The sequence below is a fragment of the Diadema antillarum genome, unplaced genomic scaffold, assembly GCF_040938485.1.
Source record: "Diadema antillarum isolate AM-2024a unplaced genomic scaffold, OU_Dant_1.0 seq00000187_RagTag, whole genome shotgun sequence".
Lineage (NCBI taxonomy): Eukaryota > Metazoa > Echinodermata > Echinoidea > Diadematoida > Diadematidae > Diadema > Diadema antillarum.
This window is the reverse complement of record NW_027271251.1, coordinates 164807-181983: the sequence shown is the minus strand read 5'-3', so window position 1 is coordinate 181983 and position 17177 is coordinate 164807. Positions and strand designations below refer to the sequence as shown.

Here is a 17177-nt window from a genome sequence, read left to right as displayed (position 1 = left end):
TTTACCTTAAAATTTCTACGAATGAAACATTTTCAATCAAACAAATTTGTATTGAAAATGCATCACCTAAAACATATCCCAGTCTACAAATGTCTGTAGCATTTAAACAAGTACACAGTTTGGCATAAAAACGAAAGCCTGAAACCTTTCACTCTTTCAATTGTTGGCAACAACCAACACACAGGTTTGTTTAACATTTCAACTTACTTCCTTATTTTATAAAAAGCTTTCCTTTGAAGGTTACATTTCAAAAGTCATCCAATGCAAATGAAATTCAAAATCACACTAAAGCATGCCAAAAGGTAGAGGTGCTGTTACTGTATTGCCAGGGAGATTTGATATTCCCTACTATCTCATTTTTCTTCTTCTATGCTGGCACTTCACAGCAGCTGTATAACAAGAGAATACTTCCACATGCACATAATGACAACATGTGACATTGAAACCAATAGGGCAAATCTTATAACACTCCATGTGAATCCCCATCTTGCGATCCTACAGATTACTACTTGACTGTTTGAAATCTCCCATGCTGCATTGTTGCTTCTGCTTCTGCCATTCAACTTGCATGTTGATCACACAGGTAGCAGTACCTTCTACTGACCAAGAAAACTTTTTTTTAAATCAAGAAATGACATGCCTGCTGTACACAACATCCAAACAAGTCCTATATCATGACCTTCACAAGTGCTATGAACATCTCAAAATCAAAATGATGGTATCATCTTTGGGTGCATTCCCAAGACATTGGTATAAAAAAGATTGTTTAAATACAAAGGGCAATGAAAAGTGCAAATACAATCATAGAAATCATCTAGCTATCTCTTATCTCACAAGTTGAAATCACATGAAAAAAATATTAACTTTCAGGATTCTAAAATCAATGTTACATCATACAAGCCACCATATTTTCCTTTTTTTTATCTCTCTCTCTCTCTCTGGAGACTACTTTATGAAAGTCATTTGTGTGAAGCTGGTTTAAAACGAGTGGAGGACATTGATGCTATGTCACATCAAGAACTCCCCTTTTCAATTTTACTTGCCTCTTACAAATGTAAAATCATACTTAATAGACTCTAAGCCCTGTTGCATTTAGTTTAGACTTTGCTTCCTTTATTGAAAATGAAGTATCCCTGCATGTGTGCGTGTGCATGTGGTTTTTAAAAACATTTGTGTTCTTGTTTGCTTGCTTGTTTGTTTTTCTTTTGCTGTAAGAAAACCCCAATTCTTTGCATCTAGATTGCTGCGGTGAGCATGCTTCTAAGTGTATTCAAAATTCATGGATGCTTTCCTCCAACCGAAATGCTATCATCTACTAGTACATTTCTATAAGTGCAATGCAGATGGCATAGACTATCAACTCTTGCTGTGTCACACAAGCCTGTAGCTAGGGGGCAGGAACAACCGACCAGGCATTGGCACTGTCATCAACTCCGTCGTGATGATCCTCATCACAAAGGAGTTAAAAGCTGAATACACCATACCAAGAATCAAACAAATCCAATTCAAGATCAGCAATGATTCTGATATGCACACTTGGTCTTCATTTGTTGAAGAGGGAACTCTGTGGCATTCATGCTATCAATCTCAAGTCATGTATAATTTTTGCATAGCAATCGAACATGTACACAGAACAGTGCAGGGCTCTGTTGCTCTGAAAATTACAGATGAAATCAAATATTATCATCAAATAAATTTCCAAAATGCTGGATTTTAACCTTCGAAATGTATGATATCAATTATGGCTTTCTGTGCAAACGGAGGAGAGAACAGTACTTCACTCTATTCATGCAACTTAGCGTATACAGGTAAACATATTTTTAGTCTTGTCAGACTGTGCATTTATGAAATTAACTCAGGTTCACTGTAGTCATTTTATCCATTCTTGCCAAGAAAGTTTTCATCACATTCCGGATGCATGTTCCACAATGCTCTAGTCCTCTGTAGGTACTTTGCAAGTGCAAACTCATTGAAAAATGTAAGTACAGTTGTATTCGATGAAAGGCTTGCTTTGACACAATACTGACATGACTGAACACAAACATTTGTTATGTTGCTATCTTTTGAAGAACCTTATTTTAAGGCAGCAAATTGCATTGTAAGTGTTCTTGAGGGCCTGACCCTCTCACAGCCTGGTCAGTTTCATCGCAGCCATAGCTTGAGACGAAGGGCATCAACACCATTCAGGTAATAGCGGAAGAGACGCTTGTCCCGAACAAAGCCCAGATTCTCATAGAGACGCAAGGCAGGTTTGTTGGTGATCTCCGTCTCCAGGACAACCTGTATCACGCAACACAGAAGTTAAACAAGATTGCACTTTAGAGGGATGGTATAGTATTGGTGGAGATGAGGATTGGGCTTTCAACTTTTTTGCGAGATACCAAGAAACCACTTATGAAATAGTACAGAGCACACCATTCTAAGAGGTATTCAAAGTTTATTTGATGAAAATCGGATTTTAGAATGGCTGAGACATCTAAAAACAAAGTAAAACAAAGCAATCATAATAACAGGTCGTCCCACCTTTTATTAAGATCGCTCTGTTTTGGATATCTCAGCCATTTCAAAACAAATTTTCACCAATTAAATGGTGAATTCCTCTTGGAATTACATGCTTTTTCATATTTCATTAGAGGTTTCTTGTTATCTCAACAAAAATGTTAGAAAGGTGTGAAGTTACGTCTTAACCCCAAAAGGGCCGGGGGGGGGGGGGGGGGGAGCGGAATCCGCCCCCCCTCGACGTTTCGCGCTATAATTCTGTAACGCGAGAAGGCCTCGTTGCGAGGCTTCTTGACTTTCTTCGTTCAAGTCTCGCGCAACTTTTGAGACCAAATTTGCAACGTCCACGCATACTTTTACGAAGCCACGCCCATTTTTGTAACGGAATGTCGCCCCAAAATGGGCACAATTTTGTGATTTTGTGTACATTTCCTATGGAAAACAGTGCTCTGTCATGAAAGTCATAAAAACCTAATCATTTTTACAATTAATCACTTTCATCGATTAATTTTGTGCTAATTATGGTAGAAAAGTGGTCAGTGACAATTTCCAATGAAAAAACAAAGAAAAAACAAAAGTTTAAAAACAGAGAAATACATAAGAAATTCTGAAAACAATACATAAGAATTGAAATGAGTTTTGGAAGTTTTTGTGATGTACAATTGTTGAATATGCTAGAACAGATTTACAGATCAAAAATTAGACTCTCAATGCTTTTAATTAGGCTAAAATATGATCTTGAGCTTAATTTGCATAATTAATTAATTAAAATTAGAAATTGATTGTTTCAAAAAATCTTATGACACAATCTTGTAGATTTTGACGTGGGTCTCACGCATGCAAAATTTCATCACGATCGCACCACCGATGGCCGAGATCTCAGGGGGGCGGAATCCATCCCCCCCCTGTCTGAGCATAGCCAAAAAAGCCCGGCCCCTTTAGGGTTAACCAAAACTATTTGATCCCTTCAAGCTTGCAAACCTCAATCCTAATAGTTACAACTTTTCACAGATACGAAAGTATTTATGCCGTGAATATGCAAAAGAAATGTTGCAATAAAACATAAGGCAAGTGCTTTATATTAATTTAATGACTAAAATAGGGAGGCAAAGGGGGAGGGTGGAGATACTGGCATGTCATGATGCCACTTAATTTCCATTTAAATAAAATTTGAGTTGATTATTTGTCTGAGTATTACACAATTGCTTTAATGCTACATGAACATTTTGCAGGTGCATACATTTGTATTAAAAAAAAATATGTTCATATCACAAATTTCGAGAACTATGCCATTATTTGTCAAAATAGATGAATAAAGTTTTGGTAATACACTTTACCCATCCTACAACAGCAACTTCTGCTACATACACATTTGAACTCTGTGGCATTCTGTGGTGATGCAACTACTATGAATGCTTTGCAATATCAACCTTCAGACTCACCTCGTCACACTCTCCTCGCACCATTGCACGAATCGCCTTCTTGACCAGACTTGAACCTGACAGTGTAACCATGGAAACAGTTTACATCAGAGCAATGCCATTGAAATTCTTGACTCACCAACATCATGCATGGACACATCAAGGCACTCAAGTTTGATCAACCTTACCCTCTGCTAAACTATTCCACGGTTGCACCCTGCAAAAAGCCTATGTCTTCTGACATAGCAGGCAATCCATTCATGACTAAAATCATCCATTGCCATGTGCTCATTGAAACATCTCATTTCCTGCTCTCCAGACATGCTTTGACTATTAAAGACTCAACACTTAAAGTTCAATCTGTCTCCTCAAATAGCCCACTTAAAGTCTCAATGGTTCAAATAAGGCAACAAAGTTAGGTAAAACTAATCCTGGCAAGAGAATTGAAAGATACCCAACTTAGACCCCGTTTACAGTGCGGGACTGGGCCGAGCCGCGGCCGAGCCCAGCCTCAATTGCGGGGCCGAGCCCCGCAATTTTGTCCGTTTACACTGCCGGGCTCGGCCGCACTTTTAATTCAAACCTTTCAATATTTTGTCATAGTGGCGCTCTACTTGCAAACAAATGCAATTTGGCATAGTCTGGTTTTCAGACCCTTTGCCAAATGGATTCCGCGGCCGGGCAAAGGCCGTTGCCGAAGGAAAAATCCTTTGCAGGACAAAACCACTTTAAACTATACTGGTTTTCGACGTTGAGGGGGTTAATATCCTGAATAGCGAAATAGTACAGGCAGAGGGTTGGAAGCCAGACTAAAACTGGCCGCGCATTTGGCCCAGCTTGCGTTTACACTGAGAAAAGGCCGGGCTCGGCCGTGGCTCGGCTAAGGCCGGGACCACCTCCAGAGCGAGGCCAAATGTGTGGCCAATTTTGGCCTCGCATTTGGCCTTTTGCGCGTTTACACTGAAATGAAGGTGGGCTCGGCCGAGCCTCGCACTGTAAACGGGGTCAAAGTAAGTAAGAGATTCTTTATGACCAAAGAAAACATGAAAATGTGTAATTATGAAATTCAACATGATGGATGCATACAAAATGACTCGAGTTATTCATGCACAAATTCACCAGAGTCTGCGAGTCAACTCACACAATCATCCTACTTAGACATACTTGTACTGCAGTCTACAAACTGAAGACATGAACTCATGTACAATGTAGGCAAATGCCGTATGTTTATTAAACTTTTATGAGCTTACAAGAAAATTCTACTGTGGTGAACATTTATCAGAGTATGCGTCGGAAAAAAAAGAGCAAATTGTTTCTCCTCACCTAATTTCTTTTTCCTGAAGTCCTCATCAACGGCCAGCATGGCAATGTACCCTCTCCTGACCATCTTTTTGTGTACGTCCAGCTTGCAGACGATGGCTCCTACACACTGCGATCCATGCATGGCCTTTGTGGAAAGAAGCAAGACATCACACATCACAGTTTGACTGATGACCTCTGCCATCTTCCTGGCACACCATGTCTCATTGAGTTATGACTGATACCACTTGTTCATTATAAATTGCTACATGTATTCTTCATGAGACAGAGGCCTAGGTGGAAATCATTAGTGCTCTTTGGCTACGAGTCTGTTTTGCTATTTTTGCTTTGGAAAGGATCGACAGGTGTTGTAAAAAATGTCTAATACTAAACCTGGTGTTTTTACTGAAATCATATTCCATCCTCAGTCTTCAGAACAGCCTAAACACAAAGACTGGAGTTCAAATTCTTACCTATTTAAATATTATAGGAAAAAACAACAACAACATGAAGACAGAAGACCAGTAATGTTCAGTAATGTTGTCATGATTGGTAAGGTTGATATCAATCACTACCCATAAGACTTATAGCAGGGCTCGACACTAACAGTGGCCCGGTGGCCCGCGGCCAACAAAAACGCATGTAGGGCCACCCAAAAAAGTCGGATGCTTGTCGGTAACAATCAGCTTCGTAAGATGCTAAAATAAATGTAAGATGTTTGCTTTTAATTTTGGAAATGAATAACGGTAATATTCGACTCCGTATGATACTAAAAATAAAAGTTAGTGTGGAACCCTGCTTATAGTAATATGAATAAACCTAAAACCAATAGCATGTTTGTGCAATATACTGCTTCAGTAAGACATAATCTGGAATGAAGACTGTCCTCTTTTCATTCTCATACTGTATGTACATTGTAGTATGCATTAGACCAATTTCATGATCCAGTACATTTTTCCTACAGGCAAAAAATGCCTTTAAATGGAAAAGATCACAAATGACACAAAATGAAACAACACAGAATAATCTAATAAATGATTCAAGGAATCCCAAATACACACACACCTTGACAAAGGCAGCTAAATTTATATTGATAAATGAGAATACTTTCTGCACAGTTCATAAAATACTAGATATAGCAACATAAAGCAGGACCTTATCATGACCACAGTAAAATTGAACAATGGTCACTTCAATTTTTTATTCATATCCCTACTGGCCTTACATGACATTCTTTTGAATACTAACTACTTCGAAGGTTCTCCCAAAAGACCTGACACAGTGTGTGAAAAAAAGGGAATGATGGAGACTCTCTTTGAGGCATGGATTAGTCATCTTGTAATTGAATCTTCATACCATCAAAGGTGCTAGATATGGTTTCTTGCACATCTCCCATACAAATAAAATAATCCCTCATCTGAAGGCATAACCCAGCCTTCAATAAGTATCGGGACCACACTTGCCTTAAAAAAGGGGGCCTTCTAAGTCCAGTAATACACTTTTTTTCCCATTAAATATACTTACTCTTAGAAGTCTACTCTAATCAATTACACTTTTTGTAATAACACCATCAGGTCAGAGAGAGAAAGATATGACATGGAGGAAATATGATGTAGAATTATGCGCATAAGATTTGACTGTCAATGCATCCCATCAATCAAATTTTCTACTGCACAGAGGTTCTACAGTACAACCCGTAGCATTCTGAGTTCCTACATGACATAACACAGCAAATTGTGCAACACTTTCTATCTAAAATGATAATGCTTATAAAGTAATGATAATAGTAACAACAATAGTAATAGTAGTGGTAGGAGTAGTAGTAGTAGTAGTAGTAGTTAAGTAGTAGTGATAATACTGGTAATGATAATAATAATGATAATAATAGAATAGCAATACTGCAGCACTTTTAAGATAATATGGAAACTCTATGGTCCAGCTTTTCTCTGTCATTTTGCATCCAAAAAGAAATACTGTAACATGGATGGGGAGGGCATGGGAAGGGAGGGAGGGCATGGGAAGGGAGGGAGATGTTTTGGGGAGGGAAGGTACAACAACATAAAAGCAGTTGTAACAGTTTACTGCATTGCTAGGGACCATGCTTCACAACTACAGCATCTACATAGGCTGTTCCTTGCCTCATTTTGGCATTAGTATTCAACATGCTGTGGGTGGAGAACAAGATGTATTTCTTCCATGTGTTTATGATTACTTCTATTCAAATGTATCCTGTGGTAATAATGTTCAGCTGGAGTATGACCTACAGCATAATCAATTCCTTGCTCGCTGACCTGAAATGATGGCAGGATTAAAATAGTCCCAAATGTACTGAGCAAATGACACAGATAATAGAAAGGCATTTAGATCACTGTGCTGTCAGGTATCCTGTTAAAATCTATAGACTAAACTGGAATCAGGAAATGAATTCCAAGGCAATGTGGATGTTGGCAAGTGTGCAAACCCAGGAGAAAATATAAAGAAACAATCAAAATGAAAATTGAGCAAAGATTTGTATTTAGGTCAGGAGTAGACTTGTGAGGCTATGACATCTAATCTAAAGTACAAATGTACATAAATATACTCATAGATGACAGCAGGCTGGTGAAAATTGGAGGAATATCAAGCAATTTGGGTTTTGTTCTACTAGCCATCTGACTATGGTGTTTCTGATCCTTTGTGTTACACAGTTTTGTCATAATGAATTGAATATGACCGGCTAAATAGCATTTTCTTTTAATTTGCTTGGAAGTTCTGACTTCCTCTGTTGTGTGAGAAATGCAAGAAGATAGTGTCCAAAGTCTTGATCAGAGTCATGGAGTATTTAAATCTTTCTTATGAGTAAAAAGTGAAATTTGTGATTTATCTCAGACAAAGCACTGAAGGAATGCCATGCAAGTGACACATGAAATCGTTTAATACAACGGATGTGTCGCTTTTTTGTTCAGATGCTTGTTGGACGGTAATCTTAGTCAAATTACTGAATGTCATGTCTTCCTTTAGAACACCTCATCACATACATTATTTTGCTTACTTTAAAATCAATTATTGCTTCTCTTTCATTATTTTCATTGCAAACAATTCCTTGATTGGGAGACATTTTCCTTTAAGCATCTCATGGGATCATTTTCAAAAGAAGCAACGACTGTCATTCCCTGGCACACAGTAAGATATATTTCAAATCATCTAATGGGACATCAGACACCACTCTGGCAGCAGCCCATGGCTTATATGTTCATTTGCATTCAAATTTATGCACACATCTGGATACACTCTTGAAATGCACAAATTCATGCCAAGCAGGGTTCTCATGAGTGAATTTCCTGCCATAATATCTGTCGCCAAAAATTGTGTAAGCTGATGACAGGTTGACCTCTTTTCTGTCTTTCTCTTATTTTCCCCTTTACATTATGTCTCGTAAAATGCCCAAACTCCTATAAATGGCACACATGACAATATACAATCTTTGTATGAAGCATTAAACATAATATTCATTCAAATCTCTTTAAATTGTCCCTTCAAAAATACATGAGCCTGGGCATTTCAACTTCAGCTGAGTTTCAGGATAAATATTACCTTGATACAACCAAATCTTCTTTGGTGTCCCTATCAAATTGCATACATGTCATGAAACAAAACTGGGATAACTTCTTCAGGGGCACTACAATCACACTTCTTCATCCTGATTAAGGTTTAAACACGATGTACAATGTAATCTCAAGGCATGCTACTGGATTATTGAGATGATGCTTGAATTCAGTGTTTTGGCCCTCTTGAGCTTGGCCCCTAGTTAACAATGGGGACCCTCTGTACCTTTTTAATGACAATACACCCTTGCATGTTTGTACAGTATTCCCTACTAAACCTGATTGAGTTTTTTGAAGACAAATGACAATGAATGAAAGTGTTAATTTCGGGATTAATTTTTCCAGGGAGACCTAGTGGGGCCACTCCTGGAACTACCAAGAACCAACACCTGTACAATTCATCAACTTTTTATCTCCTGCCTGATAAAATGATTCTAAAATTTAAAGGTACAGCTTATCACTGGGAGCAGTGATTTCAAAAATGTTCAAGTTATCACATTTGATTCATATGTGTAGTTCAGCTGTGTCACAAAACATCCTACCATATAAAAATCATGCAATAAAACCTGAAATAGAGGGGATATCACTATTTTTCTCAATAAACCACAACTGTAGACGGTTTAGTCTAGAAACAATCTTATTGTAACTATTATTCACATTGTGAATATTTAACAATACTTAACATTGATTATCCTGATTAACATTTTTATATTGGTTGTTTCTAACCCTAACTCACATTTTAGAACTATTTTGAAGTGCAAAGCTGGATTTTGTTTTGTAAATGGTATTTACGAAACAAAATTTTGTTTTGTAAATAGTTTTGTAAATGATTTTGTTTTGTAAATGGTAAATAATGCCTTTGACCACCAATACTAACTTGGTACCCCTTTGCATGCTAAACCAGGACATTGCTGTGAACGACATGTGTAGTTTACTTGTAAAACATCTACATGTATTATGATTTCATTTGTATTCTTTCTGGATTTCTTGCAAGAATATCTCATATGACACCTCAATTTGTGCACCAAAGATCATGTTACTCAACAGCATTTGGATCTTACATTGTACATCAGATGTACCATCTACTGTCAATCACCACAAAACATGTTCTTGTACTATACTCTCCAAATTATGCATAATTCAGGGTGCTACATAACTTTATTTTACCACTTGCCCGGTCGGGCAAGCAGATTTTCAAATTTGCTGTGAAACACTAGCCTGAATAATTTTTACTTGCCTGAAAAGAAAGTCCAAAATATAAGGAAATAATATAGAAAATCATGTGTAAGTCAATGGCTTAATAAAACACTATCACTTGAATAAACAGCACAACAAACATAGTCTGATCAAGTGTTGCCGTTGAAATGCATTGGGGCTTCTTCACGTAAGTGTTGGAAAGTTGCTAAATGATGTGTTGCATCACTAAACAGCCATTATTGTTGGGCTTCTGTATGGTTGACTTTGTGGGTTTGTTGGGGGTAATAGTGAAAAAACGGTGTCTTCAAAACTTTTTTGCTTGCCCAACTCGGGCAAGTATTTGTTCTCATCGTTCAAAAACACTTACCCGAATTTGATTTTCACTTGCCCCGGGCAATCGGGCAAGTGCTTATGTAGCACCCTGTAATTGTGTCATGGTCACTTAATCCTTGACTTTGGAGGTTACTTCCTCAATAGCATTCACAGACAGATACCAGCTAACACTACTAATGACAAGACACTCAGTAATACCACCAACATAATCCTATGTACAATATGAGGTTGAGGGGGGGGGGGGGGGGGGGGAGAGATGTCAACTCTGCCCAAAATCTTAATGGAGTCACAAGGATTTGCTTTTGAAAAGGAAGCAAAAAAAATCCCCACCTATAGTATGTTTTACTAATTTTCTTGTTTGTTTGATTTTATGGAGATACTGATTTGATAATATGTCAAAAGTGAAACATTCTTCCTGTGCCTGTTACCACAAGTTTTCTATGATACCATTTTGGGTATACATACACTGTAATTGAATTTATTGCACTCAGCTTTTTTGTCTTCCTGCATGAGGTACTGAAACTGTTTTTATGTGCTCTACACCATGTCTATATTGGCCTAGGCCATATACATGTACGTGTAGCTGTACAGTCACTAACATTGCAATATGGATTATGTGGTGCACTGTATTCAAGGTTGCCATCAATGAAGGCTGCCACAAGAATACAAATGTATCACAAAGGGACCTCAAGTGTGCCTGTACATGATTGATTGCAGAACACCTCATGGGAAACTTCACATACATGATCAATAGGCGTTTTCACATCAGCCCGATGTTTCAAAATAGCGCGCTATTTTCTGACTTGGGAAATTGGAAAATATCTCGAGCTTGGATTTTTATCGGGCTGATGTGAAAACGCCTAGTAGGCGTTTTCACATCAGCCCGATAATAATCCAAGCTCGAGATATTTTTCGCAGAAAATAGTCAGCAAAATAGCGCACTATTTTGAAACATCGGGCTGATGTGAAAACGCCTAGTGTGTTTATACATTCTGTGTTGCTTTTTATCATTGCACATACAGTTTTTAAATTTGAATAAGCTTTAAATCAATATGCCTAAAATTTACATGGCAAAACATTCTCACATATTTTGCATTCTTTATAATCAAAGTGAGGTTTCAGAAAAAAAAAGGAGAGTTTTGTTAGTCCGATATACTGTAACACTATATGGTATCTGTACAGTCAGTACATGATTTACGTTGGTTCACTTTAACCCTTGATATGTTTACTGATTAGCACACATTATGCTGGAGTGCTTTCTTCCCCGATTGAGGCACAGACTTCTGGAAACTAACTTATTGGTAATTGTCAAAGAATAGAGATTACCTAATCCCCCTTATCTCTACTGTGACAGCATGGCTTTCCTGCTCAACTGAGGCACATTGTTACACCTGAGTGGGTTTACTAATCTACAACTAAGTAAAGTTTGGATAGATTACTGAATGTACTAAGTGCTTGGGCACATGAAGGGTTAAGGACTAAATCTAGACATGCAAATATACAATGTAAACCCATCACTTGAAAGAAGCAGTTCACTGGGCTTACTGTAGTTTCATTCAGTCCTACTTAAATGCCACTTACACTGAACTAACAATAACATATGATAAGTGATTTTTTTTCTTCTTTTTTTTTAAATGGAAAGCTTTCATAGTTTTATCTTCAGTCACATACCAAGCTGTCAAGATGTTTGGATATCATATAGCACTGCACACTTATGTCTTATGATTTCTTCATTGCATTTTAACATCAGTGTCTTCCTTCAAATCTTCAAATTGAAACGGCAAGGCAGGCACCAAGACCGAAAAAAAAAACACCTATTGAAGAAAGTATTATTTCTTATACTATATAATATACAAAAGGACACAATGGATGAAAGACAACAGATCAAAGGATATTTGAACAGAAATGACAAATAAGAAAGCTCTTACCATTTGAATATCAATATTCTCCTCGAATATGGAATCATAACACTACTGCACAACACTGCATTAAACAACCCAGTCACTCACATGATTGTAATACCATGTTTGGCATCATTCACAATAAAAATGGAAATCTGACTTTCTTAATGTATTGGGGATTCCTTGCTGTAGGAATGAGCAGGAGCGCAATGTCTGCAATATGCAATTTAGTCATACAGCCATAAAAATGAAAAAAAGAAGAAGAAAAAATGAAAATAATGGAAGTGGCATATACCTACTATTTTCTGAATGAAAATGATGACTACTGTACTATAAAAGTGGAAATTTTCATGCATTTCACGCTTTACAGTTCTATCAATATATCCACAGGGTGTCATATCAGGTCATTTGTAGACTTGAATTCATTCTTTTCTCAACATTTGCTTATTTTTTATCTTTTTGTAAAGCTATTTGTTATGACTGCTTCATTACCTTCATTACAGCAAAGGTCTTCTTTGGCACTTAATTCCCTTTTACAGAATAAGTCTATTGTACAAAGGAGCTTATGAAGCTCCTTGATTGTTTCTTCAACACATACAATTGTGTGGTAAACTGTTTGCCATATGTACTGTACATTTATGAAAAAGGGGGATTTTAGTAATGACTTTAGTACAAATGACTGTATGTGGAGCAAACACAAACACCCCCCCCCCCAAAAAAAAGAAGAGAATAATACTGCATGGAGAGTCCAGTATACATGTATAGTGAATTGTCTGAATGAATTTATAGCTCTTTCTTTGTCTGCAGTTGCTTGGGTGGCTGCACAGAGCTCATCCTTTTAAAACCATTGTAACTAAAGTGTCAAATTTGACAAATGATAAGCAGATAATTATAATGTATTCAAACAGCTACAGCATGTATTACTTTTGATATAACCACTTACCACAAAGCAAAGATTCGGCCAATTGTGGATGAAGTATCTATAGGTGTAGATGGAGTATGGCTCAGAAAGATCTTTTGTTATTAGTCTTATGATGTCGGGCATCTGCAGTTCTGATTCATAAGGTACTAGTCTGACCTCAGAGTCATCAAATGCAATGGTATCAATGTCATCGTCATTCGGTGGTAGCTTGGTTGCAGCATAATGGCATTCGTCATGGTAACCAAGCACAAAGTCTGAGAGCGAGGATGGCAGTTCATCCTCATCCTCCGAGTTACACTTGGCAATGGCTAGCGACTCCTCAATGCCCCCGTCGCGACTTGACGGATCCAAAGGCACATCTAGATCCCCATTGGGAGACTCGAGCTGGGAGCGGGGGCTTTCATCCTCCACGCCAAAGTTTGCCACCATTTGTGTCAGTGCTGCCAGTGGTTCAGACACATGGTTTTCCACCTGATTGTTCATGTGGCCATCAGTATCTTTGTGAATCACATCAGTAGCAGTCCTTCGTGAATCTTTGTCAGCTGCAATACTGATGCCTCCCTGCTTTTGATCATTACCTTCTTGATGAAGGTTGCTTGTGTGAATGCCATTACTACTTGATTTGTCTTTTCGACGTCCCTGTCTTTTCTTTCCTTTTTTCTTTGTGGACGTTTGACTGCTTGCATCAAACTCCTTGTCCTGTATATGGTTCTTTCTGGAGTCACATGCCACTCCATTGGGTCCATGGTTTGCTATGTGAGGTGACTTCACTGTTGCTTCCACACATGTTAACCCAGGCTCAGCAGCGGCTGCCATGTTCGACCAGTTGTGCTTAAACACCTGCTGCTGTAAAGAAGAAAACAAATTTAATCAGATTTTGCATTATTCAAACATCTAATTTTAACATAAAAAACTCACAAAACTCTCCTCTTGTACTGGGATTTTGGTGAATTGTTTCTTAATGTATCTTAGCATTAAGCACATGTGTATAAAAATATGAAATGAAGCAGGTTCTTTGATCACCAAATGTGAAACAAAATACAACAAATTTACAAAAATAGACACGAAGAGCAAAATCATCAATTTGAAATGGAACGTTGCAATGCACGGCATAGATATTGCAAAGACAGAGGCAGAGTCTGCATTCAAAGTACCGTACTAAAAGAGATTTGGTACAAGAAATAAACAAGGTACAATGCACAGTAATGCAAAAGTAAGGATGATATTGATTCTGAATATCAAGTATATCTAAAGATTGTATACATCTGAACAAGGTTTATAATTACCTCCACAAAAGAGGTTATGTTTTTGGTTTTGTTTGTCTGTCTGCATGCAAAATAACTCACAAGGTTGTGAACGGTTTGGATGAAACTTACATGAAAGGCTGATAATGACACAAGGAACAGATTACTAAATTTTGGTAGTGATCTGGGAATTTTAATGAATTTGTGAAGAATTAAAAAAAAATCTTTGGACAGATAGGGTCAATGAACTTGGGAGTTCAAGCTGCATGTATTTGAGGTGTGCATACGTGCACTAAATTGCGTGCTCTGCTCAGGTGAGGCACCGCGCAGCTGGAAGGAGATGATGTAAACAATAGGCTTCAAATTGGGAAATTGGGTGATTTTGAGCACGCATGTATGAGTGGAAATCACTGATCTCTATGGAAGAACAAGATCAGTGGTGGAAATGAGCTGCTTGGTGGAGGTCTGCACTCTCAAGAGTGCTTTCCTAGACGCATTTCATATCAAATTACTGTAAGAGTGGAAATTTTTGCGCATTTCGCGCAACCAGAAACTAGCGCGAAAATAAAAGCACGCAAATATTTTTGCTTGCCATATGTTCTAGTAGTTGATATCTTGATTCCGCGGAATTAAAAACATGGGAAACTCTTTTTAACACGCAGAGCGCGAAAAATTAGTCGCGCGAAAATATCCACTTTTACAGTAGCAGGAACTGCTCCTAGATTACTGTATGTATACGCTGTTATTTTCGTGTGCAGATAATTTTTGCGAATGAAGAGGTCATAGACATTTTCGTGAGGTGTTGTTTTTGTGCATTGATGCTGACGCGAACGTAAACACACTATAACCCCAGTGCATCACGGCATTTTCGTGTGTTGTTTCGCGATCCAACTGTGATTTGCGAAATTTGCAAAAATTAAACCATCACAAAAATAACAGCTTATACAGTAATTAAATATCAAAAAGTCCACATTCCAAGACATATCAAGGTATGTGATCTATCTATTGTTGTCTCTTCAAACTTAAGCAAATCCCATTTCAGGTAGTTGTGAAGAGACATTTCAGTATCTTGAAGGCAAAGGATAAAACATGAGATGATACTTATCACCATCCATCTTGCTTGCACTGTTGCAGATTACAGAGCGCACAAAGTTTCATACTTGTAAATCTGGCCATCAATCAACATGAATATTGTTCTAATATGATTGAGTTTTAAGATACACTTTTATCAATGTTGTTAAGTGATTTTGGTACACCTTTCAAAACATTACCTCTACCTCTCTCCCGAGTATCTTGGGACTGGTCTTGGTTGGACAACTACTATAAAGTGGAAATTTTCATGGTGTTGAAACTTTCGCGCATTTTGTGCAACCAGAAACTAATGTGAAAATAAAAGCACACAAACATTTTTGCTTGCCATTTGTTCAAGTAGTTGATGTCTTGATTCCACAGAATTAAAAACATGCGAAACTGTTCTTACCCGCATTTTAGATGCATTAATATGGGATTACTCAGGGGACAAACTTGCCTCAGTTTTGGCTGCATATGCACTCGCATCACAATTCTTTCTTTATCCAGGGGTATTTTTTGTTGTAAGATTTCTTTGCTTTCCATCATGTGACCAGCACATTGAAACCTTGCACTAACAGTTGTGAACCATGACTCTAGTGATAAATTTAGAAACTTTCAACTCTTCTAAAGCTGAATTATAGCTAAAAGGCGCAACAACGTAAAACCAGACATAACTCCATTGAATCGTATGGGAACTGGGACGTGCGCGAGACAACCGGAAGCGACAATGGCACCAAGGGCAAGGACTCCCACAGTTCATCTGTGACAGGGCTCTCCACCGTGCGCATTGGCGATACCGAGAATTAGAGTAGGCAGTTTATTAGTAGATTCTATAGATTTAAATACTCAATACTATGCTGGCCCTATATGGATAGACTGGTCTACACTCACACTATACAGTCACATCATTTAGACCGATGCGATGGTATCTGTCTCTTCACAGTGGGCTTCTTATCTGACGTGGAGGGCTGACCATACATGTCCAAACGTCAGATAAGAAGCACTCTGAAGGCTGACCATACTATGTCCAAACGTCAGATAGAAGCCCATCGTGATTACATGTATGAAGAGACAGATACCATCAGTCTAATATACAGAGTCTAAGTTAAAAAAGTTATGTCTGTATGACACAGAATTAGAAACTGCAAAGTTTATCTAATAATATCTTTTGTATTCTTAATTAAAATGCAACACTCTCATTTTCATTACTAGATTGTACCCTTAACCGCACTTCTGCCAGACGTGTTTACAATTGCCAAATCTACATTGTTATAAGACAAGAAAATTTTCCATTTCGCCAGATCTTGAGATTAAATTTACATAGACTAGCCTCATCGATGCGATGCGACTTGACTTGATTGACTTGGGTACGCGGGTTGTCGACCGATTGGGCTAATAATGATCAATATCTTTGGTGATCAACAGCTTTTAATATAGGCAAAGCTACGTAGCCACGCTACTCCTTACCAATCTTCATTTTAACAGAAACTGCACAATCTTGACACTCGACTTGATCTTTCTAAAACGGCAGTACAGCTCAGCTCCAAATGTGCCGACTCTCCTCTGCTCCGAGATTTGCATTCAATCGTACGTAAAAAGAATTCAGTGCGATTTATGCGTGTACATACGGAGTCCATTACATTGCGCTAGCTGCCACCACCACCTCGCAGAGAACAGAGAAGGGTCGGAAGCTTGTGAAGTTGAGG

At 38.0% G+C, this 17177-nt stretch overlaps 1 protein-coding gene across 2 annotated transcripts; it reads right to left on the bottom strand.

The window, feature by feature from the left end:
* Positions 1-1692: 1692 nt before the first annotated feature.
* On the bottom strand, positions 1693-17142 carry LOC139728588 (uncharacterized). 2 transcript variants are annotated; one of them, XM_071639523.1, is made up of 5 exons: positions 16939-17142; positions 13178-14002; positions 5244-5367; positions 3942-3997; positions 1693-2280 (listed from the first exon to the last, which is right to left on the bottom strand). In XM_071639523.1, the coding sequence occupies exons 2-5, from the start codon at positions 13970-13972 to the stop codon at positions 2143-2145; spliced, it is 1113 nt and encodes a 370-aa protein (XP_071495624.1). In that variant the 5' UTR covers positions 13973-14002; positions 16939-17142; the 3' UTR covers positions 1693-2142. The 2 variants fall into 2 exon arrangements, with proteins under 2 accessions (XP_071495624.1, XP_071495625.1); XM_071639524.1 differs by having other exon boundaries at positions 13178-13999.
* Between the last annotated feature and the right edge of the window lie 35 nt (positions 17143-17177).